At 42.4% G+C, this 23,691-nt stretch overlaps 4 protein-coding genes across 4 annotated transcripts; 3 read left to right on the plus strand and 1 right to left on the minus strand.

Moving 5' to 3' along the window:
- The first annotated feature begins 1,888 nt into the window (after positions 1–1,888).
- LOC143314377 (uncharacterized) lies at positions 1,889–6,437 on the plus strand. Its single transcript, XM_076721395.1, has 10 exons — positions 1,889–2,016; positions 2,114–2,169; positions 2,261–2,384; positions 2,631–2,779; positions 2,925–3,067; positions 3,161–3,323; positions 3,564–3,657; positions 3,799–3,877; positions 4,039–4,112; positions 4,215–6,437. Exons 1-10 carry the CDS (start codon positions 2,003–2,005, stop codon positions 5,206–5,208), a joined length of 1,890 nt encoding a protein of 629 aa, XP_076577510.1. The 5' UTR covers positions 1,889–2,002; the 3' UTR covers positions 5,209–6,437.
- A 2,003-nt stretch (positions 6,438–8,440) lies between these two features.
- Positions 8,441–12,466, plus strand: LOC143325538 (uncharacterized). The gene is made up of 7 exons (XM_076738687.1): positions 8,441–8,530; positions 8,681–8,780; positions 11,219–11,398; positions 11,483–11,644; positions 11,733–11,785; positions 11,983–12,073; positions 12,348–12,466. The coding sequence occupies exons 1-7, from the start codon at positions 8,441–8,443 to the stop codon at positions 12,464–12,466; spliced, it is 795 nt and encodes a 264-aa protein (XP_076594802.1).
- Positions 12,467–14,777: 2,311 nt separating this feature from the next.
- On the minus strand, positions 14,778–21,127 carry cdc42se2 (CDC42 small effector 2). Its single transcript, XM_076721516.1, has 5 exons — positions 21,043–21,127; positions 19,112–19,356; positions 18,449–18,550; positions 18,275–18,353; positions 14,778–17,209 (listed from the first exon to the last, which is right to left on the minus strand). Exons 2-4 carry the CDS (start codon positions 19,163–19,165, stop codon positions 18,279–18,281), a joined length of 231 nt encoding a protein of 76 aa, XP_076577631.1. The 5' UTR covers positions 19,166–19,356; positions 21,043–21,127; the 3' UTR covers positions 14,778–17,209; positions 18,275–18,278.
- Positions 21,128–21,145: 18 nt separating this feature from the next.
- Positions 21,146–23,662, plus strand: nip7 (NIP7 nucleolar pre-rRNA processing protein). The gene is made up of 5 exons (XM_076721630.1): positions 21,146–21,291; positions 21,404–21,490; positions 21,577–21,715; positions 22,738–22,878; positions 23,158–23,662. Exons 1-5 carry the CDS (start codon positions 21,236–21,238, stop codon positions 23,275–23,277), a joined length of 543 nt encoding a protein of 180 aa, XP_076577745.1. The 5' UTR covers positions 21,146–21,235; the 3' UTR covers positions 23,278–23,662.
- The last annotated feature ends 29 nt before the right edge of the window (positions 23,663–23,691 follow it).

The following is a 23,691-nucleotide window of genomic DNA, read 5'->3' on the forward strand; positions in this document are numbered from 1 at the left end:
CAAACCTTTATCAGCTGTCTTAAATTCAATTTTGCAGGCATTTAAAACATTCAACAGATGTTTTTTATGTACATGATTCAGTTCCTTTTGAATGTCATGCATGTAGGACTTGATAAAGCATCTGAGTCAGTCATATTAGACGTTATCAAAGCATTTTGTTTTGTATTCCTCAAGGTGGAGCGTGTCATTGCCCTGTCCAGATGTTATTTGTTTCAGTGGAGATTCATACAGCAACAGTTTTGAAAGGGAACAAATGTGTTGAGTCCAAAAACATCAACATCGGAGCCAACAGTGAGTTTATTTCTATCAACTGAGAGTCCAGCCTACAACGGCAGTGTGACCCTCAGCATCTGTAACCTGTGGCTGCAAACGCAAAGCCTGTTGACATCAAGGCCAGAGTTCAGGACGCCCTTGGTAAAGCTTTGGTCCACCAACCACAGACATGTCCTACCAGCAGTGTAAGGCAGATTCTGGGAGATTTTTATACACAGAAGCCTCCAGCAGTTTGTCCTCCATGTTTAGTGGCACAAACCCACTTGCGTCATGTCAGATTGAGCTCTGATGAAGACGTCAATGGCGCCACAAAGCTCGATGTCAAAACTGAAGAGGCCACTGTGTGCTATGGAAATGTCCACAGTGTTTATGTTGTGTCTGAGACGAGCCTCAACAGACAGCTGTCATGCAGAGTTGGTGCTCAGTCAGGGTTGTGAAATGACTTCTTGATTGTGAGCTCTTCTCTGGAACTGATTGCGCCACACAACCACAACTTTAATATTCGCTGCCAGCACCAGAGCGACGTGCACTGCACTCACCACTGCTGCTATGAGTAACTCAAAGGAGCTTCAGTAATTGCAACACAAAGCCCTTTTTTGAAACACACATTTTCTGCATTTGAAAAGTCAACATTGTTAACTGCAGGCATGGTTATACAGAAATCCTTGGATAATTAAGTCCACTAATAATTACTGATTATGTGAACTCTCTCTCTCTCTCTCTCTCTCTCTCTCTCTCTCTCTCTCACACACACACACACACACACACACACACAGAGAGAGAGAGAGAGAGAGAGAGAGAGAGCTGTTGTTTGGATCTAGTTCAAGGTGTTTAATTGTCACGTGCCATCACCTAACCCAATCACAAACGTATTTCCTGTCATGGCTCAAGGTCGTTTCGAACTGCGGGACAGTAGATGATAAAAAGTTAGCAAACACTTGTTGATTGTCCAGTTCTTGTCCCCCGTCCTTGTCATCTGCTCTCCCTGAATATCTCTTTAAACACAGGTGAGTACAGGTTGACCTGACCTGACCGGACCTCATCTGTTGGTCCGCGTGGAGAATCCATTAAAGCCTTACTGCAAAGTCACTTTCTTTGCGCGCACGCAAGGACACGAGGAAACACAGCGCAAGCAATGAAAAACTGTGAATACGCAAACAAGCCATTAAACCCTGAATAGATGAATCACACCATGAAACCGACATGAAATTATCCAAACACGACAGAGCAGCGCCACATCCGGTCAAGACTTTCAAATTAATAACAAACTCATGTTATCAGTGACGTAGACATTAACCTGAGGCTCCTTTTCTATCTCTCTCTTGAACAGGTGAACAATTAACATGATATTTGATCAAACACGTGGACATGAAGTTGACAGAAGTCCGTCAGAGCAGCAGTGAGCAGTGCCAATAAACATCCTCCAGCCAACATGTGGATTCTCCCACTGCTTCTGATCCAGCTCTCCCTCGCTCACGCTCAGATTCCGTCGCTCTTATTTTGGTAAGCGGGTCGCTCCTTTCACAGCACTTTCATACGTCGTGCGCTTTCTTCTCTTTGGGGAAAGGGGAGGGGTGCGCACTTCCACTGAATCGGATGTGCAATATTTCCCGTCACTTTCCAAATGAGGAAGCCTGAAAGACCGAGCGCAGCGAGCTGTTCACCTTTCGATGGGGTGGATCGGGCCTGAGCTGGACTGTTGTTTTGGAAGATCACAACTGGTTTCAGCATGGAGTTGAACAGGTAACCTAATGTAGATTCTTGGAAACTGTCCGTGTTGTTTTAAGCATCTAATTTGTCGCTTTAAAGTACAGAAACGATGTGCTGTTGTGTGTTTCAGGCGAGTTGTCGTCCTGCTTCTTGTCGGAAACCTTGCGGCTGCATTCGCTTTCTCTGGTACGCAGCGCGGACACAGACAGCTGTGAAATAGTCAATGTACATGGACTCATTCTCATAATCACTATCCTTTAATGCTTGTTTCCTGCAGAAGTTAATAATACAGTAGGACAAAATCTGGAGTGTACCAACGACCTCGATGTGATGTTTTGCGACTTTGAAGCGCAAAACTGCGCCGAATACAAATTGACTCTGCTGAGCAACGACGGGTATGGGTGAGTTCCAGTTTTCATCTAGCTCTGCTTTTCTCCATGGAGCCAATTGATTAACAGTGTTTTATACTTTAGATTAGTTTTTTTTTACCTTGAGAAATCAATTATAGTAATGATTCATTTCACTAAACTCAGCTGAACGAAAATGAAAAAATCTAATATTAAAATCATCTGAGTCAGCCCGAGAAGCCAGAAATCTAAGTGCTGAAGATAATCAGAGCGTGTTGTGTATTATTTTGTGTTCCACAGAGAGGTGCACTGCATTGTCAAACAGTGTGACAGTGGACGGTGTTGCTGCTCTGCTGAAATGACCCTTGTTAATGGGGAAACTCATACTGCAGTGGTTTGGAAAGGAGGTGAAAGCATGGGCTCCAAAGTCATCAGCATCAGAAAGAGCGGTAGGTTCACTTCTTTCTGTTGGAAAATCCATACATCTGCAGGTGCCAGAGAGGGACTGATGTAAACCCAGACTGACTGGGTATGAAACAGGGCAGAGGTTGAGAAACATTCCCCTTCACTTTTCTTTTCTCCCGTCTCCTGCAGTAAAGCCCAGAGTGCCAACGATCACCTCAGTGAAAGAGTCCAACGGGAATTTTCAAGTCATGTGGAAGACAAACATGGAGGGCAGTTTCAGCGATAACTTGGCTTTCAACGTGACCTATCGTAAAGAAGGAGACACAGAAAAGGTGGGAACAACGTCGCAGCACCGTTTAACACAAGATGTACATGCAGACATGGACATTTGATCAGGTTGTACGATTCTTGTGTCTCCACACCAGGTCTCTGATTTTGTTCGACCAACTAAATATGAAGGATTTAATTACTATGAAATACTCGGTGAACGTTTGGAGCCAAGCACCACATACATGGTCAGCGTGATGAGCTACACCGACTGGAGCGGCCGCTTCAGTAACAGCAGTGAAGAGGTGGAATTCACAACACGTATGTGTCGTCTTTTGATGCAGCACACTGTATATTTATTAGGCAGGATCCATCTATGCTGCACTATTATGGTTGAGCTACCATTGCTTCACCCCCAGGGCCTCCCTCCCCACCCGCAAACATTTTATTTTTGATTTCATTTTTACTCGATTTGTTTCTTTTGCGGGCTGTAATCTAAAACAAGTCTGGGTCTGTACGGAATCTCTTCAAGTGGAAGTAAAGATGGCTTCTTCTCCACAGCCGCCTCCCGGCACAGCCTGATCTCAGCCGTCATCGTCGCCCTCAGTGCCGCTGCAGCCGTCATCAGCGCTGCGATATATGGCTGTTATGTAAAGTAAGTCAAGCAGATGAAAGATTGTCCTTGCCCCGTTTCTGTGTGAGTGAATTCCATGAAAGGCTTACACAGGAGCGCCTGTGTTTGTGTTCATGTGTTGCATGTGTAAATTTGTTGTTTTATTTGTGCTTTTGATTTTAGGCTCAAAGCAAAATGGTGGGACCCAGTTGCCTACTGTCCAAATCCCAAACTTCTTAATATGCATCCAAGTAAACAAGAGGTGAGGCACCCATTGATGTGAACGACCAAACATCTAAATCTGGCACCTTGTTGCATCCAGTTTAAGATTTAAGTTTAAGATCCACAAAATCTTACGATCTATTGTTGGTGTTCTTCTGCAACAGCCATTCAGATGCATCCTTTTTGTCCTCCTTGTTGCAGGTCTTGAAGCCTGTGGCACCTGCCATCTCCTCTATGTGTGTTGAGCCCCTTGTTCCAGATGACAGCAAACCATGGTCAGTCTGGCTGCACTAATACATCAACAGTATGACACATTTTCTTAAGGATTTCTGTGTGATTATATTGGCAGTTTAAGTGACCAGTTCCTCTGTATTCAGGTCCAAGGGGTCACTGACAGACTCGAGCAGTGGGAGTCATCAACAAAGCAGTGGAATCAGCACTGGCTCCTCATGTCTCAGCTACGCTAACACAGAGCCTGTTGACATTATAGCTGAAGTTCAGGATGCAATTGGGAAAGTCTTTCCCAATTTAAGTCCAGTATCACATTTGACCACAAACCCACTCACAGGATTAAACAAAGACGGTGGTTTGTTCTCTGCTCCCCATGACTTCTGTGGTGTCAGAGCTGATGGCATGAGCTCTGGATCATCTGGCTTTGACAACAAAACTTATTCCATCCTCATTCCCAGTTTCCCACATCAGATTACAGCAGATGGCTCGGAGGTCCAGACACAGCCTGAAATACTTTGCAGCACTGCATACCAGCCTAGTGAGGGGGACGTTGTGATCTGTGCCGACCAACAGGTACCAGCTTGTCCATTGGCTGCTTTCCCACCAGTGGTCTCATCTCTAATGCCAACAGACATGTCCTATCAGCAGTGTAATGCAGATTCTGGGAGATTTTCATACGCAGAAGACTCCAGTTTGTCCTCCATGTCTAGTGGCACAAACACACTCGCGTCATGCGATCCCGTGTCCAGAGTCGAGGCCGGGCGTGAGAGCTCCGATGAGCTGACTGGCCGCGCCACGAAGCTGAATGTCGAAAACGAAGAGGCCACTGTCTGTGATGAAAACCCCTGCTACGGCTGTGCGCCTGCAGGCTCACACAGCTTTCCTCTGGTGGATGACGACTACCAGGCATTTCAGAATCTAGTGGAGCAGTCTGATATTTTGTTTTCAGGGAGGAGAAGTGGTGAGGAAGAGGAACATTTGAGCAAATATCCAGAGGGATCATTCACCAAGATGCCTCATATCTTCTTCAGCCCAGGTTTCACTAACAATGTCCAGGGTGAACAAACACCTTTTCTCTCTTTGATCTCTGTTCCTCAGTCTATGCCAGTGATCACAGACAGTGGCTATCAGAGTGTGTAGCGCTGACTTTTGTATGCATTCTTCTTTTGTTCAATTGCTTTGCACCTTTATATTATAAACACTGAGAAATGTAGCAGATGAAAGAGAGGAGGAGGAGGATATGGCAGACTGTAAATGTTCATTTATGACCTGACTTTCAATCATACCACATGATCTTCATCTGCAGATGGAGTTGGCTATGTTGTCATGGACATTTAAGGATGATAGCACAGATGATTGAAAGCGTCAGACCAGTTAACAAATGCTTAATGAATCGATTTGACACTGTTTTCTCCACTGTGACACGACTGTTTTAAAGCAGCAGTGATTCAAAGAAATCACGTCTTCGCACCTTAACAATTATTTTGTACTTACTTTGCAACTGCATATGACTGCCTTTGATGTGAAACATGTTTGTACATAGAAACCTTCATGTAAAGTTTTTGTGAAAGACGGAATGCACTTGATTTGAGTTTTAAATGTGTACTGGCCACAGCTGTTGAACAAAACAGCTGCAGTCAGCTCATGTATCTCACGTTACATTCAGTTAAGGTCTGTTAGTCACATTTAAATGGACTTAGCTCCTGGGAAATGTATTTAACTGTTGTATACATCTGAGGGGAACACACCGCGTCCAATCATCTAGTCTTCAGTATTTAGACTTCAGTGAAATAGGAGTTAACAGAAGAGCCATTTCTGGGAGATTAGTCTAAACGCTGTATGAAACAAGCCTCAACAATCAGCTGTTGTGAAATTACTTCCTCAAAACTCTTCTCTGGAACTGTTGAGTCACTTCCACAGAAAAACACATCGCCCTTGCGTAGTAAAATACACTCACCACAGGACAGACGCGACTGAAAGGACCTTGTATATTTACTCTATAAACAGGTTAAGACATGCTGCTCTGGAAGAAGTGAAACAAATGTTACTATTAAGGCACATTTCTTTGGTATTAAATAGTTCAAATAAAAGTTGTTTGTATTTTTGCCTGTGGATTATCCTGACATGTTTGCTTCAGGGAAACATTTCTGCTGGGGCACAATGAGCAGTTTCCATTTACTTCACTTTTACTTATGGGACAGACGACTTCTTAGATAGCTCTGCAAATAACACTAAACCTAACTGCATGGCTCGGCACGCTGAGAAAGGTGTTTGTTTTTTGGATACACTGACCCCCAGTAGAAGGGTAGCAGTTAGTCTGAGGAAACGTGCAGGTATATATATAATTTTTAAATAAAATGACAATTGTTAAACAGAAATAATGTAAAATCAGTTGATTTTATTAGAAATGTGGTATTTTTTTTTATCATGGATTGTCATGTAGTGTTGTCCTAATGTGTCATGGGGATTGAACACAAGCACAGACTCAAAGGCAAAGCTGGTGCAGTACAATAAATTTAATCCAAAAACAGTAACAGGGTGGGAGAACACACAAAACCAAAAATCTCAATTCTGGAAAAATGGAGCTGGCAGGAGGCCAGCAAGCCAGTGAGAGTCTGGCTGGCTGCTATCGCTCCAGAAGGTGGGCTTAACCCTGGAAGGCTGCACGTTCACAATTCCCAGTTTAGTGTGGGAGCTGGCTTGTGGGTGGCTAGTGGGCTGGAAGCTAGCTGAGTGGTGGTTAGCAGCTTGAGGTGTCAACTGGAAGCTAGCAGGCTGCAGGTTTGATGGCTGGGGAGGTGGGGCTGAAGGAGGGCTTACAGGGTTGTGTTTAGGGCCAGAATTCTCCATCCTTTAATAATTCTGCCATAATTCTGGAACCTATCCTTAGAGTCCATGTGTTTACTCAAACAGCAGGAAACGTACTCCATAATGGAGGTCATGTTTTTAACTTCCTCTAAGAGGGAACTAATGTCTGCTGAGTCCATATTGGCCAGCTTGTTCTGTTGTAATGTGTCAGGGAGGAACATGGGATTGGACCCAAATGCAGGCTCACAAAAGGCAGAGCAGTTCAATAAATTAATTAAACAAAATTGCAACCAAACGAAAGCTTACAGGAGGGTGAGGCTGGTGAGAGGCAAAAACAAATGAATCCAAAAGCAAAATGTAATCCAGAAAACAGGGCACAGAGCCCATAAATCCCAAAACACCAGCGAGGTTGGAGAACAAACAAAACCAAAAATAGCAGGAAAGATGGAAAATTTCCAAGAAGGCTGGACTGCTTGACACATAAGGAAATGATGACGGTCTGGCAAAGACTAAGGGAAAAAGACTGGCTTCAATACACAAGGGAAGACGAACTAACAAGAACAGGTGAAAACAATAAGAAGTTCACACAGGCAGGAAAACGCATGAATTAAAGCAAAGGATGACACATGAAGTAAACCTTCAACATAAAACAGGAAATAACAAAACCAAGCAAACCAAATCATGACAAAGCGTATTGGCGTGTGTATTTTTACCATGACAATGACTTAATGCAAAACACTAGTTCAGTACAATGGAAACCCTGTTTTGTTATTTATAGTGAGTTACATGCAGATAATACACTTTAATAGACAGTACATTGTCTTTTCCAACGCCCATTTGACATGTGACTCTGCTGCATACAACATATCAAACTGCATGTTCTGCATGCCCCTAAAATGTGGGTGTGAACAGTGTGAGCAGTCAACAAAAGTTTAAAACAGCAGCCTTGTTTACTCAAACAGAATAGCAATTATTTCTATGAACTTAAACAGTAAATGAACCTGTTGCAACTTGCAAAGCAGAGGAATCTGTCACACACAGCATTTACTCTGCTTCCACCTGGTGGTGTCACATGGACACACACTGTCTCGCTGCTGCCACAATAACTTAACGTGGAACCACATGAAAAGCCGATCATCACCAAAATATTTTAGCGCTGACTTTAAACCGAAAGGTGACAGTGCATGCCAGATACACACTGATGTACTATATTCACCAAGTGTTTGAATTTGAAGAACTTTGAAGAAGTGTTAACAGTGGTGAATCCACAGTTCTGTCCACGCTCAACCTGCAGAACTGCAGGAAAAGCATTGAAAGTACAGTATTTCCTGTAATTGGAGGAGCTACTTACGCAGTGAGGAACATTTTTGGAGGAGGAGGGGGACTGTCATACCTGTAAGGTCTTTGATTGGAAGAATACAGTGGAGGAGGAAGGGTGTCCCTGCGTAACCTATGATTTAATCTGAGTTCCTGAGAAATTTTCTGTTATTGCTGAAACTCCTGTGTAGCTGTCGGTACATCTATTCTGAACACCTTTCTGCTCACCTGGAGCTTAGACTGCAGCATGCAACAACCAGGCCGGCTGAGACTGAGACCATGGCTGGAGGAGCAGATTCAGTCTGGGAGGTATCCAGGAGTCAGCTGGCTGGATCAGGTAGACCCCTCCATCTCACCCTCATCCCATGCATACATGCATACACACCTGGGTGCAAAAAGTATGTCTGTAGATCAAATCACTGTTGCTTGAATCATGAAATGCTCTTGTAACCGATTCAATGCTATTTTATTGCATTTTATTCTCCAGTCAGCACGAATCTTCCAGATCCCGTGGAAACATGCAGCTCGTCATGGCTGGAGTATTGACCGAGATGCTACACTCTTCAGGAGCTGGGCCATGCACACTGGTAGGAGCCTCACACAGACACAGATGTGTTTTCTATCCATCCCAGGTGAAAAAAATGTTATGCTTAAATTGTAATTTTGAAGAATGCACTAAGTACACTTTGTGCTATTTTTGTCACCTTCAAGTATACTTAAGTGTACTCACGTAGCCCTTGAGTACCACTTGAATATACTTGAGTATATTGGAGTGTAAATAGATGGTGTACTGAAGTACACCAGTGAAAATCACGGTTCATGAGCATTCAAAACACACATATTTTTCATAGGTAAACTTTATTACGATTAAAAGTATTTGCAATTTAGTAATTTTTTAACACTTAAGTACAATTTATAGCACTTAGAATAAAGAAATTGTAAAATGAATATATTAATTTTTAATACATTTAAGCAGGACTCAGTGACATCTTGATGACTCTTCTATACTTCAGTTCTGTTTCTAATACACAAAAGCGGACTATTTTTAGACCTGGGATCTTTTATTTGTATTGGCTGCTCATATGCTCTCTGACATTTACACCTGCATGCTGATGCTTTGTGGCATCAAACCACAGTAGAAAGAACTTATATTATATTATTATATATTTGTGATCTAGTTTGACACAAGTAACAGAACAGACTGCTGGAGTCAGAGCCTCAGCACCACAGCTGACCAATAAATCAACAGATGCCTGTGTTCACAGGATCCTAGTTCAGTTCTGACCAGGAATCTGCCACTGAAGGTGAAAATGCTTTAAACATCTTCAATGAATAATCCTCAGTATGACGCATAGTTTCCTGAATTCACATCATTTTAGGAAGAAAATAAAAGTTTGTGGATGTTATCTTCAGTTAAAATTTACCTGCACTGCTGTTGTACAGCATTTGATGCCAACAAGCATTTTCACTGCATTTTGGAAATAATTTCAAGCATGCTGATGAGACCTGCCTGCAGACCTGTTTCCTGCTTCACAGAGGTCTTTCTATGTGTGTGTTGTTCAGTCTTTGTTTTTCTAGGTCTACCACATTCCCAGTTTCCTGCTATGTGAGGAGAATTGCACAGAAACCTTTAATGTGTGTGCCAACAAAATATGCAAGTAATCTGGGGATGAGACACAAACAGTTATCTGTAAACATTTAAGGGATATTGATTCAGCTCCCTGTCATGGCAGCTCAATGCCAAACTGGAAACTGGATTCAAAGAATAAACTAGGGAAAAGGTGATCGGTGGGTTCATGAGTTTTTTAGTGTGCACAGACTCCGCACATTGAAAACCAACCCAGCTGTGTTGTTGACAAGACGTGTAAAACTCAAATTATTAGGAACGATCCTTTCAGCATCTCTTCACAGTAATCAGGACACAAATACCATCGAGTCCACAGAATATGGAAAACACACATTTAATTCTAATTCATAGAACATAATCTAATAGTAATTTAAGAATCCTTTGAGTGAATTCCTCTTGTCACATAATCTCATAAGCAGATCTCATTTTTGAGTTCCGAGGAACAAGTTTATTAAAGATGTACAACACACACACACATGCGCGCGCACACACACACACACACACACACACACACACACACACACACACACACGCACACACACACTCCAGTCTTGGGAAAGTCATGCTTTGTGACTGCATCACGTCGTGGGAAAGCTCCAGTTCAGTTGCTGTGAATGTGCACGGTGATCGTGTTGCTGTCAAAGTACAACAGGACGAGATCTAGAAAAAACCTATTTAGCTGTTGAACATGTGAAAAATAGACATTGTGTGGAATGGTTACATCCCGAGACTCTGCTCAAGTCTATTTATTAAAACAAAGCTAAAGCACACAGAGAACATGACTGAACCGTCAGTTGAACCAGAAGAGTTCAGATGCTCTTTGACACAAAACTCATGAAGGCTCTTCAGGTCATTAATGACTGTGGGAGGTTGCAGCATGTGTGCTGAAAATGATCCACAGTGGATGTTTTTCAGCTCCAGTGATTGTATCACTCAGGCTGACAGTTATGTTCAGATGACTGGCTGAGATCCAAATCCCACTAAACATGAGAAAGCACTCTGGATGAAGTCACCTGACTGTGCAGTTGCTGATAGATGGTCTGACAGCTGGTGATAGATAGAGGTTTCCCAAAGGCAGCAGCACGGTTCAAGTGATGTTTGGAGTTCTGATTAGATGATATTCCTGTTTTGTGGTGTTTTTTTGTGTTTGTACTAGTTTAACTGACAATTTTTGTGACTGTGAACCACCAAAACACATAATCCAGGTGATCAGGTGGGTCCTGTTTTATGAACTAATCTTGAGGGCCCCAGAAACAAAATATTTTTTTAATTCTGTCCTGACCAGTTGTATATTACTAAACTATTTAATTCCAATCAAATGGCCATGTAGTAAGTGTTGGGCCAGGCATTCCATCACTTATACAGACCAATGCTTGTCTGCACACATGTTCGCTTCAGGACGGTACCATCCAGGCAAAGACAAGCCAGATCCCAAGACATGGAAGGCCAATTTCCGCTGTGCCTTGAATTCTCTGCCTGACATCTGCGAGCTGCAGGAGCACAGCAGGAAGAGAGGCAGCAATGCCTACAGGGTCTACAGGATGATGCCCAGCACACAAACACACAGACGCAGGAGAGGTAAGACATGCCTTTCAAATGGATCACCACTTCACATAGTCTCAGACAGACCTCGTGGGACAGTAACGTCCTGTCCTCCCTCAGGGCTGCGGCTGTTCAGCAGACCTCGAGAAAGACAGACGAGTTTAGGGAATGATGCATACACCCCACACGTTTGGCAACCCACCACGACGAGACCCATTTCAGACACGCTGCAGAAGGTGGAGACCCCTGCAGAAAGCCCGTTTGCGAACACTCAAACGCACGGTGAGAGCCTTGCAGTCCAGGTGTTTTGTTGTTGTTCTGGCTGTTGTCCGTATTGCCTGTGAGGATGAAAGCTCTTGTTGTTGTGCAGGGATGTGGGAGGCCAAAGCAGAGGACCAGGAGCAGAATGAGGCGGTGTTTAAGGTATCAGACCCTTACTGTGCTGGCTGGCTGACATACTAAGTGCAATGAATTTTGGCTTTCTGACATGTCATGGCAGCACTCTAAGTTTGACTGAACTGCTTCGGGATCAGTTGCATGTTCCCGGGATGCAGTTTGGGTGCTGCGGGTGGTGCTCTAGCTGTCTGTCTGATGCATTGTGGGTATTTTGTCTCCCATAGTTGATGGACCACTTAAGCAACAGTGACCTCTGGAACCCGACGGGGGAGCAGAGAGGATGGAGAACACACACACTGTGGGACCAATGGCACTGTACGATCAGCAAATCATCTTCAAATCATCAGATTGCCTCAGTTGTAGATTATTATCACAGTAGATTGGTACTAGATTATGTTGCTGATTAAAGACAAAATGTGGATTTTGTGGAGTATTCTAGATATAAAAGCACATCTTTCTTATCTGACGAAGCCACAACACACCGGTTAGGCGTGGAGGCCAGATATTCTGGTCATGCTTCGCTAATAGCTCACAGTTCCCTTCTGTTTGTCTCTGCATGTGTGTTCACGTGTTGTTTTGTGCTCCTCAGGTGCAGGTGATGATAGCCCGTACTCTCTGCACACAGACAACTACAGCGATCTGTTCGGTCCAAACTACATCAGGGAGCTCTCCGATTGGTCCACACCTCAGCAAACACTAATGCCCTAACTGTGCACCAGCGGCTCATCCTCCTGCTCTTTGTGTTTACCGTATATTTGATTAAGAGCATTTTTTTCCCCTTCAGGCTTTCTTGCTAACCTTCAGTTGTTGTCCCTCCTGCTGTCTATCTGCTGAGCAGACAGCTAAGAAAGAGAAACAGGAGAGGGGGAGCGATCAGAGAATATTGCTCTGTCAGTACATTAGGCGGTCATTGTCTCTGCTGAGCGTGCTGAGATGAAGATCCTGTTCCAAGCCAAGCTTTACCCCTGTCATCATCACCTGGGTTCACGCCGGTTCAGTGCCTCTCACTCACTGAAATGACACCAAGCTCACACCACAGCTGACAGAGTAAACAGATCTCGTTTCGCTTCAGTGCAGTATGAGTTATAGCTCTGTTTCTTTGAGTTTTACTGGATGTTCAGTGCAGTTTGCCGTCATGCTACACAGTAAGCTGACATAAGCTTATATCTGTGTCTGTGTGTTTGGTCGTACCTTTATGTCTTTGGTCTTTAAGATTTCTCCCAGAGATGCTCCTGACAAAAAACAATGTATATTTTCATTTTTTGACGGTGCAGCGTTTCATGTTGTGTTGTACAACCTGTTTTGTGTTTGTTTTGTATTTTTAGAAATAATCTTGAATTTACAAAGTGTAAAAGCTAAAAGAGTCTTCACATCCTGTGTTTATGTATTTGTTCGGCGTGTTTGCTTGACTGCCTAGTTATTAATGGCTGAGGTCACGTCTGGATTTGTTTCCCTCTCAGACTTATTGCACATGTATGTAACACACTGTAAAAATATCATGGTGATTGGCAGAGAGAGATGGCCGACTCCCAGCTCATTGGACTTGAAGGCGGTGGCTTCAAAAGGTGCTCTTGCGCATCACTTCGATAAAACCTTTCACCAGCAGGGGGCTGAGACATATCCCCACAGTCAAGAATCCACTGCTGTCAGTGCTCCAGTGAAGTGAAGTGATGAATAAAAAGAAGCCGACCTGCAGCCTCTTTCTTCTTCACTGAATTTTAAAGTGTACATTTATTGTTTTAACATTTTAGGAAAGATGTTTTCAACAGCGCAGAACATTCAAAGAGCCTAAACTCTGGCTGACCAAGAGGGAAGTGAGTAGATATGTGTGTTGAGCGCTTCACTGGTCATGAGTCGAGTCAGACTTGCCCTGTGACTGAAAACAGAAACCAGTGCTTTGTACTAAATAAAAACAGCCACAAGTAAATATAAGTCACACTTCCTGGTTTAGTTTACAACGATGTGATCTATGAAATCTACTCTCTTTGGTCTGATGGCAAAAATTTTGCTCAGCATGGAGGGAACGTGAGATTAATGTATGTATGAAGGAAATTCATTTAACTTCATATGAAAACAGACGTACTTTGATCGTATCTGCCTAAAACTACACAGCTTAAAATCCTTATTTTCAGACCATTTTTTGTGTTTGTGCTCTGCAGGCCTTTTTCACGGTACACCTGTCACAGCAGGTCATTAAATCTGACTGTTTGACGTGCCATGACGTCATTCCAGTGCATCAGCATGCAAACCACCGCGGCCTTGAAATGCGGTGCAGCTTGTAAATACACCTGTGCTTTCCCTGCCAGGCATGACTGCACACCGAGAAACAAAGAGCCGACAACTGATGGAGCTGACCCGGCAACGATTACAATATAGGTTTTTCCCAGTCCTGCAAAGTGTATTAAAAATGAATTGTATTTTTGTATTAGTACATATTACCAAATGCGTTTACTCAGTGAAGTCAATTTTGAGGTTCTTGTACTGCAGGTCTGCTTGAGTATTTGCATTTCCTGTTGCTTTGTACTTCTACTGAACTACATTTCTTTGACACATAATTACTTTTTAGGCTCATAAAAAATAAACACTTGTTTACAAAATACAACATATTGTTAGTGGCGGAAAGCAACAAAGTACATTTACCGATGTTTTGAGGTACTTGTACTTTGAGTAAATCCATTTTATACTACTTTATATTCCTAATTTGCTACATTTCAGAGGGAAATATTGTTTACTATTTACTCCATGACATGGGATTAAACAGGATCTTTACTTTTACCACAGTATTGCTACTTTTACTGAAGCCAGTCGTTTGAATACTCCTTCCACAGCAGACTGTCGAGGTTAAACTAATGTTGGGTTGGTACTTTTCTTTAAGTTAAGAATCTGTGTGCTTATCATGAGAAGACTACTTCTACATCGTCAGGATTCATTCGAGCGTTCCTTCACATTGAGCTCAACCTTTCTCGCCCCACAGACGCAGGGATTTGGTCTGAAGTGAAAACATGGAACACACAGTTGGTCAAACATCAACATTGAACATTTATTTCTCATTTTTTTTATTCTGAAAAATGCAGAGAAAAGACAGATGACTTTCCCTTAAGGTGGGAACTACATGTCAGGCAGTTCCTGAGGAAAAAAACAAAACAAACAAGAAAACACTGCTCCAACTCTGCCTTCCCAGTGTCGTTATACAGAAAAGTGACCAAAAATATGCAAGACCCTCAATACATAGAAACCATGGATCCATTACTTTTATGTTACATATTTACAATATCATCACAAAATAAGTCCTATGATATGAATCCCATAAGAAGACATTTTTTAAGTCACATTCAACCAGTCCACTAGCACAGCCTGCTGGTCACATGATATACTGCAATCCCAGTATGTCTGCACATACTACAGCATTTAGCCCAGAGCTGGAAAAAAACAAACTGGTCTACACATGTGGATCTCTTTTCACACATCACTACAGAAACATTGAAACAGGAACAGATGAGCTCTGTGACAACAGTGTAGCCTGATGAATCAAATTATTAGACCTGTCAATGAATGCTGGGAAAACAGCCGTTTTAAGGCTGTAAATGTTCAAATATTACCAATGTGACTACATCCATTAGGTATTTTACGTTGCCTGGTACACACACACCGAATATTTCACTTTGGAATCATAAATAGTATGACAATAGCACTCGTTTAACACCAATCTACACAGACTTTTGCTTGACTTTATAATACAACCACATTCTGTTGGAATAGCAAATCACAAGATGTACATGGAAGACAAAGAATCACATGTATGAATAGATCCAGGCCTGCTGGTTTGCTCCATACCTTTGAACTTTGGATTTACAATCACTGTTAGTAGTGATGAGCAGTGTGTACATGATAATGCTACAGACCCCAAACAGGAGGGGCCATGCATTTAATGCTCAGTCACTATCTGCAAAGGTATTTTCAAAGGAGCCTGGATCACAACAAAATTGGACTGTGTATGACAATACTGAGGAATGAGAAGGAACCAGCGAGTCAATAAAAAGTGAGAACATGAACTCTAGTCCGATCACAAACACGACTGGCAAACCAGCGTGATCAGGCGGTAAGAGCTGCACTTATTTACTTTTCCATGAGAGGAAAAGGAGATCTCCTTGAAGAGGAGGGTAAACTTTTGCGCATACAAACTGGAAATAATTTAATGTCAGTGGGTCAGCCGGCGATTTAATACCTTTCGCAATTTTGTTTTTGACAAAATAATGTGAACATTACATGGAAACATCTTTCAACAATGAAGCAACTCAATCACAAACATTGCTACAAAGGTGGGTCACATCAAGCTGAATGCAATTTAGTGGCATCTGTCAGCTTTACGTGGTCGAGCATTCAGAGCTACTCAGACCTCCAGAGGGACAAAATCATTTCTGGCCACATTGTATTTGTAGAACTGAAAAATGACTTTGTGTCGAGAGAAATACTGTAAGAGGTCATGACAGGACAGCGTGGAAAACATACTGTGCTGGAAAAAAGGAACAGCAGTTGCAACGAACCAAAAAGGACATGATGGACACACAGCAGGTCCACGACAGGTTTGAGAATACTGTGAACAGTATCAAACCTGACCCACATTTGTCGCGGTGTTTACAATGGTGATTTGGTTACTTCCAAGTTTAATTCTTGGTCTACGGTTGGTACACAAGCCTTGAAAAGAATAAAAACAAAGCGTCAAGCTACCAAATGACACTAATAAAACAAATAATGAACATGACGTCAGAAGGCAGATTAGGAGGTTCATAGTTTATTAAAATTCTATATGGTTCAATCTAAATGAGTATAAAAAAAACAGTTGAAATCAATGCAAAATTCCTAAGCAAGTGTGAGTGTACAATGTATGATCCAGTGTACTCTACTCATTTCAAGTTTATGACAAGACAGCAATTGCCAACCCTGAAAGCAACTCAAAGGATCGTGAGTATTTCTCAGAATAAAACAATGAACATGTTGCGTTTTGCCTTGCTACCTCTACCTGTCCTTTGATAAACCTCTGAGAATAAAGAAGCAAAGTGAATGTTTCAAATCTCCAGCGTGGCCCAGCCACCATGAGGTCCGTTAACAAATCAGATAATAAATACAGGCATCCAAATGGGCTACAACAGCAAATATCTTTGAAACTATTTTCCTCATGCATACACACAAGCATACGTCTGAGATTATGAACTTTCTAAACCCTCTTGTCTACTCAACAGATATTCTTTACAGTGCAACAGTATGGCAGCAAATGGATAGCCTAGCAGTGCTTTCATTAAAAAAAAAAAAGTAATGGAAAATAAAAATATATACAACATTATGGAAAAGCAGTAGTTTCATCTTTTGGTCCTGTGTCCATTACAGACAGAACTGCTTTTTGAAAATGCTTCCTCAAATCAACAACAGTAGTTTCCACAAGACTGTGTGGGGCTGCGGGGGGAAGAAAGTGAAACAAACGTTAGGATCTCAGCTGCTACTGATGGGCTGGCTGTGGGTTACGCACACATAACAAAGTTCTACCATCAAATCTGAACCTGTCTTGTCAAAGTTTGGGGGTTAATTCATCCCCCCCCCCCCCCCAAACATGATTAATGATGCTGACTTGAACAGAGACTGGGTCAAAAAATATATTGCGATAGTGACCATGGTAACGTTCAGTGGGAGTTTAAAAAGAAAGACAGGATGCAGTTAACCACTTGCCTGAGGCCAGGAGAAAGCACTGCCACAGCCCAAATCAGGCCAGCAAATGTATAAATGACAAAAAATGTACAAATGACATTTTCCAATTTTCCTGACAGCCAAGTCATGACACGAGGAAGTGGTTATCAGCACAACGAAGCCCATCGAGAGGAAAAAGCACATGCATTCCTCCACGAAAGGGAGGGATGAATTCCCCCAATAACACATGACTACTGTAAAGCATAGTACACATACACATAAATATGTGCCGTGTGAAATTCCACCACTTTCCTTTCAAAACCACACAGACAAGACAAGCTTGCTCTCATGTGTCAGCATGACGTGCCATCATGAATCACTGGTGGAGGTAAATTTGGTATTTTTAGTTAGATATTAAGCAGGAAGTCTTCAAATGTCAGAACTGGTGTTATCTCTCATCAGTAACAAAGGTGTTGAGGCTAAAACAAAATTTCTGGTTGCAGCATGGGAGACAGAGGAAGTACAGGCTTTCTTTGCAATTGGACCTCTCTCATGTTGCAGGCTGCTTATCTGTGTTTGCCAAGAATGCTGCACTGCTCTGATAAATTTAGCAAAAGAATTATTTTGCATGTCAAGGCCACACTTTTACATAAAATCTGTGGGTAATTCACCACCCCCAAAAAACAAAACAAAACAAAACAAGCACACCCAACCCTTTACAGTCACAAATAGCTATTTGCATGAAGCACGTCGAAGCTGGCCTTGTGAGGCTTTGGGGTAGTGAAAATGCTGTGGCTGAACATCAGTTCCTCTGAGGGATGAACAAGTATTTCTCACCTTGTTACAACTGGGAACCTTCAGACCCTCCATGAGCGTAGCCCCCTTTAGATTTCATCTGGGCCTGAACAAGGTCCACCTACAAACATCAAGGGGTAAACGGTAGTTGACTGACAACTTACATTTGCAATAGTCTGTTGTTTGAATATTGTGTAAAGAGGACATAAAACCTACTGATGCCAATCCCAGGCCCATGTCCCCCGAGCCTACATGTGTGGTATGAACAAAGTTTGTTGGCTCCCCGATCATGGAGCGATCGATTCGTCGCCGCCGTTTCTGAAAACAAGCACCATAAACATAAGTTGTTTTTTTTTTTTTTTTAAGATCACTAATTTTGTCATCCTAAATATACTTCAGGTAATATTACTAAACAGTGAGGACAGAGAAGTAAACAGCCTAATCGTCCCTGTGCTGTGGAGCTAAGACTGAGACAGAGGTCGACATTCATGAATCCTTTTATCTGATCTGTTAGTGGACAGACTGGATGACTACAATGAGGCTGCCTTCACTGCCACAGTAATAAACCTCACTGAATTTAAGTCAGGTCAGACAGTGGGATGTGGTTAGCTGGAGGCCCTGCCACTTTCTTGTTTATCTGTGATAAAATGCGGATGTAATATATATTTTGTCAGGCACAACACAACCACAGAATAGTGAGACCTCACTATTTTCACAGCTAAGTGGATTTGCAAACTGCATTACACCAAAGAACACTCCTCTGTTTATTAACCTATATTCTCTCTGAAGCACATTTCATATCAACTTCCACTTTAAACAAGGCAGTGACATCAAAACCCGAGTCAATCGATTTGCCTTCCATGTTAATCTCATACTCACAGGCTGTGGCTGCTCTGCAATGCAGCAGCTGAAGCAAACCCAAAACTCAGTCATTCTGAGGCTGACGGAGAAGCCACAGCAGTTTCCTCTCTCAGTTCAGACGTCTCTCTGCGTCTGTCTTCCTGTTCAGTGTCACCAGAGCCACAAACACACGCCGGAAACTGATGACTGACGCAGACCACTGGTTTATCCTGGGTAAACTGTTGGCACGAGAGCTGTTCTCCCAACACAGGGCAGCACACTGTCTACATGTGAAAGATACAGAAAAACAAAAAATCTCTATTTTTTTTTCACTGAATAGTGACATACTATGACAAATTAGTCATTACTGTCAAGGTAATTCAAAATATCTAGACTTTTTTGTGTCAAGCAATTGTAGATTTGGATTAGAAACTTGTGGGCTCCTTCTTAAAGTGACACATACTATTTTGTGCTTGACGCTGGTTGATTTAGTAGCCAGTTTTGTGCTTTGCGTGCCACTGCTTTCACTTATGCAAGTCTCTCCTCAAGCAAGACCTGAAGCTATTCAGGTCAAACCTATAGGGAGGGACGCTCATGTACATATAGCTCGAAACACTTCTACTTCATATTTAAATGCACACTAAATTGAATGTACATATAAGGTATTCTGACTTTGTCATGCAGAGTAATAAGTTGTACAGCGTGAAACCTGAAATCTAAAGAAATAGGTTATACAAATGCAAATATTTGTGCCTTGTGTAGACTACTGTAAAAGGCTTTAGTTGAAATCTCAATATGGAAGAAACTGGGTCAGCATGTTCTGTGTGTTTCAATGCGCGATTGTGAGCAGTTATAAAACACAGGTTGTCCAAGTGATCAATAGGTTTCACATTTCCCTTTATAGGTCATCTCCTGTGGTAAACAACATTGCATTTGATTATAACCTTGGGCTTTCATGGTCACTGATCAGCAGATGTTTCAGTGTTCATCACGCTGTTGTTCACACTGTAGCCTTGATAAGATATCCATTTTAATTAATATCTCCCTGGAGCTGAAATCATCTCGAGGTTTATTCCACTAATGGGTCAGAAAAGTAAATGTATTGAGCATTTCAAACTATTAAAATGTGACAAAGCAGCGGCAGGATGAACCATTCTGAGACGTGTTAAGTCAGTGAATATAATTGTTTTTCTGTGTATACTTATACTTTGCAGCACGCGGAAAAACAGTATCAGGCATTTTTTTTTCTTCCATTACTGCGGTTAGACGGGAGGTGACAAGAGGATCAAATGTTCTCCCGAATGCAAAGAGCTCGCTGACAAGGTAGATTTCCTAATCTGTAACTCTGGCTGACATTACACATCGCTGACACTCAACTGTTACTGTGCACTTCGTACAGGTGTACCATATCAGGCGGCAGAGAGTGAGTGACAGAGGTGGTTAATGTTGATCTTAATGACTGTTGAAATCCTTGAAGGGATTAGTTACTCTTCCTTTGAGCTGGGCTCACACGAATGTGATCGGTATTTACAAACAAATGATCGTTATGTAACTTCGCACCGCTGCGGCAAAGACTCTTCTCTTTACACGGCGAGTCCGAGCTAAAAATCACGACTGGTGCGATTCAATCGACTCACTGATGATGCCATTCCAGTTTCAGACGTGATTTAAATTGGATTGCTTTAGTATCGCGGTGTCGTTGCCTGCAGCGCACCAGCGTTAGCTTTATCACCTGCTAACAGAGTTAGCTCAGAAGCTAACGTTCACGAGCTCGCTAATAGCAGTGGGTCGGTTTTTTTTTCTCCACTGACAGCTAGCTAACCAGGCTAACCGAGCCCCTTTTCGACAGCGTGACTTAAATACTCACCAAAAACGAACCGCGAAACAAATGAATGTTCGCGTAACTGTTTAGCGGTTACACAGTAAACCTGTTTCAAAGAGTTGTAATAATTTGAAGTGAATAAACTTACCAGATTGGGGCCGCTTTGCCGGAGTAAAAAAACGACCGACTGAACGCCAAAGAATGCAAAAAAAACCAGGAACTGACCTCGCCGATTACGTCACCCAACTTCCGCTACAGAGTGTGACTGGTTCCGTGTTGTCCCACGTTTTCGCAGGAGGTAAGAGGTGCACGTTAATTAAAGTTGCTCGTAAATCCTCAGGATGAGACCATTAACGGACGAAGAGACGAAAACGATGTTCGAGAAGCTTTCGAAATAGTAAGTGAACTTTAAAGGCATTTAGCTTGTCTGCTGAGATTCAAATGATACCAAACACGTTAGCATCATCGCTAGCTTACGCGTGTGAACCGTGTCTTTTCTCCCACAACAGCATCGGCGAAAACATAAAACTTCTCGTGGACCGACCGGACGGTACCTACTGTTTCAGGCTGCAGAATGACCGCGTGTACTACATGAGGTAAATTAACATACATAATTTTGTTCATAATCTGTCAGTACTTCTACATCCGAGAAACTCTCGTAATCATCATTGTCTGTCCACAGCGAGAAAATTCTGAAGTTGGCCACAAACATTTCCCGGGACAAACTCGTGTCAGTAGGAACTTGTTTTGGAAAGTTCACAAAAACCAATAAGTTCCGCCTTCACATCACAGCTCTGGATTTCCTGGCGCCCTATGCAAAGGTGACTATGGGTGCTTCTCATGTTTATTATTTGTATCTTTGCTTCCATCATTTACATCCCCTCCTCTCTCCTTAGCTCCCAGTTTAGTGAAGTGACTCAGAGCCTCTGTTTGAATTGACGTTGAACTGTCAAACTGGCATATGACACTTTTAAGTGGCATGCCACACTGGTAGATGCCACTTTGCACCTGTATAGACTGCTTTTCACTGACACATGCCTCTGCTGTGAGCCACATGAATATGCTATACAACTTGCACCATGTTAAACCTGTAGCTCATGTCTTAACATTATACGAGTAGTTAACTACTACCAAATATGCAACATGCCACTTATTTGACCATTAATGGCAAATAGATGCCAGCAACTATTACAACCCTGCCTCCAGCAGGGATGCTGAGTAAAGCAAATAAACACATACTCAACTGAAAACAGTACAAAGTGAATATATTCAATGTTTTACCTCATCAACTTCAGAGATTTTTTTCAACGTCTGCTGGTTCTGAATTTGAACTTGTTCTCTGCAAGTGTCCCAAAATCGGCTACTTTATCAGCTAAGACTTAAATCTTTTAAATATCGAACATTGACCGGCTGCTGTAGAAAGAGCGGGTCCAAGTCAACACCCCCAGAGGACACACACGTCCTCTGGAGTCCATTCTCCCAGCCAAGCACCATACAGTGTCTGCCTGTTCATTATATGGATATTTTTGAAGCTGTCCTAAAGTTGTTGGATCATTAGTCAATAAAAATGTCAACAAGAAAACTGCTTTACTTCTAGGATATTCTACAATGGGATGTGTTAATATAAATAACTTATATTTCTGTTTGTTGTACACTTTGTTGGATATGCAGGTACAATATTATTCTGGAATTGTAATGTTACTTCTTTTTGGCTGTCATGATCACACAGCGAATATTTGATATTGTGACGGAGATAATTTACAGGGGAAAAGCTCATATTTATGCATACAAACTGCCCTGTTTTCATTGTTAAACCATTTAAGCTCTTCTGTCATGTGTTCAGTTCAAGGTGTGGGTGAAACCTGGAGCTGAGCAGTCTTTCCTCTACGGGAACCATGTACTAAAATCTGGACTCGGGAGAATCACTGAGAACACCATGCAGTATCAGGGAGTGGTGGTCTACTCCATGGCTGATGTGCCCCTGGTGAGTTTTGTAACGATGCTGCTTTGCTCACATGGGATGTTTGACACACGACACACTTCACACAGAGCATGCTCAGCACTGCGATGTTAGAGGAGCTGTGGCGTGGCCTGCAGTGGTATGTCTTCACAACAGTTCCTGATTGAATATATCTACATATACTTTATGTAGCTAAAAGTCAGAACACCATGTTTGTCTAACTTGAGATCATATGACCAACTGATTTTGATTTGTCCTTGTTCACTGGGGGAATTTCTGAACCAATGACTTGTTATTTCTCAGGGTTTTGGTGTGGCTGCCAAGTCCACCCAGGAGTGTCGGCGAGTGGACCCCATGTCCATCGTAGTGTTCCACCAGGCCGATGTGGGAGAGTTCATTAGGAATGAAGACACATTAACATAAAGATGCATCAGCAACTGGACTGTCGGATGCCCCCTTTTTTAAAACAAGTTTCACACACAGCAACATTCACTGAAATTCACGACGAGATCGGCTGCTGTTTTCTTTTCTCAGAAGTGGTTGGATGAAAGTGGTTCAAGGCCACCTTAACAGCAGATGTTACAACTGCTCAGATTTCCAGTGCAGCGCAGGGACTGAAACAAAGACTCTCTTGACTCACTTTGAGATACTTCTTATCTACTATCAGCAGGATTCCCTCATCAAAGAGCCTCCTGATACCTTCAGCCTGGCTTTCAAGTCAGATCTCATCTAAATGAAGGAGAATGCTTTTCTGTGCATTTCTCTTCTGTAAATGTCATCTTTCAAATAAATTTAATGTCTTTGTATAGATTTGAGTTTTTGCGAGCTTGCCTCTAT

The sequence above is a fragment of the Chaetodon auriga genome, chromosome 1 (genome assembly GCF_051107435.1).
Source record: "Chaetodon auriga isolate fChaAug3 chromosome 1, fChaAug3.hap1, whole genome shotgun sequence".
Classification (NCBI taxonomy): Eukaryota; Metazoa; Chordata; class Actinopteri; order Chaetodontiformes; family Chaetodontidae; genus Chaetodon; species Chaetodon auriga.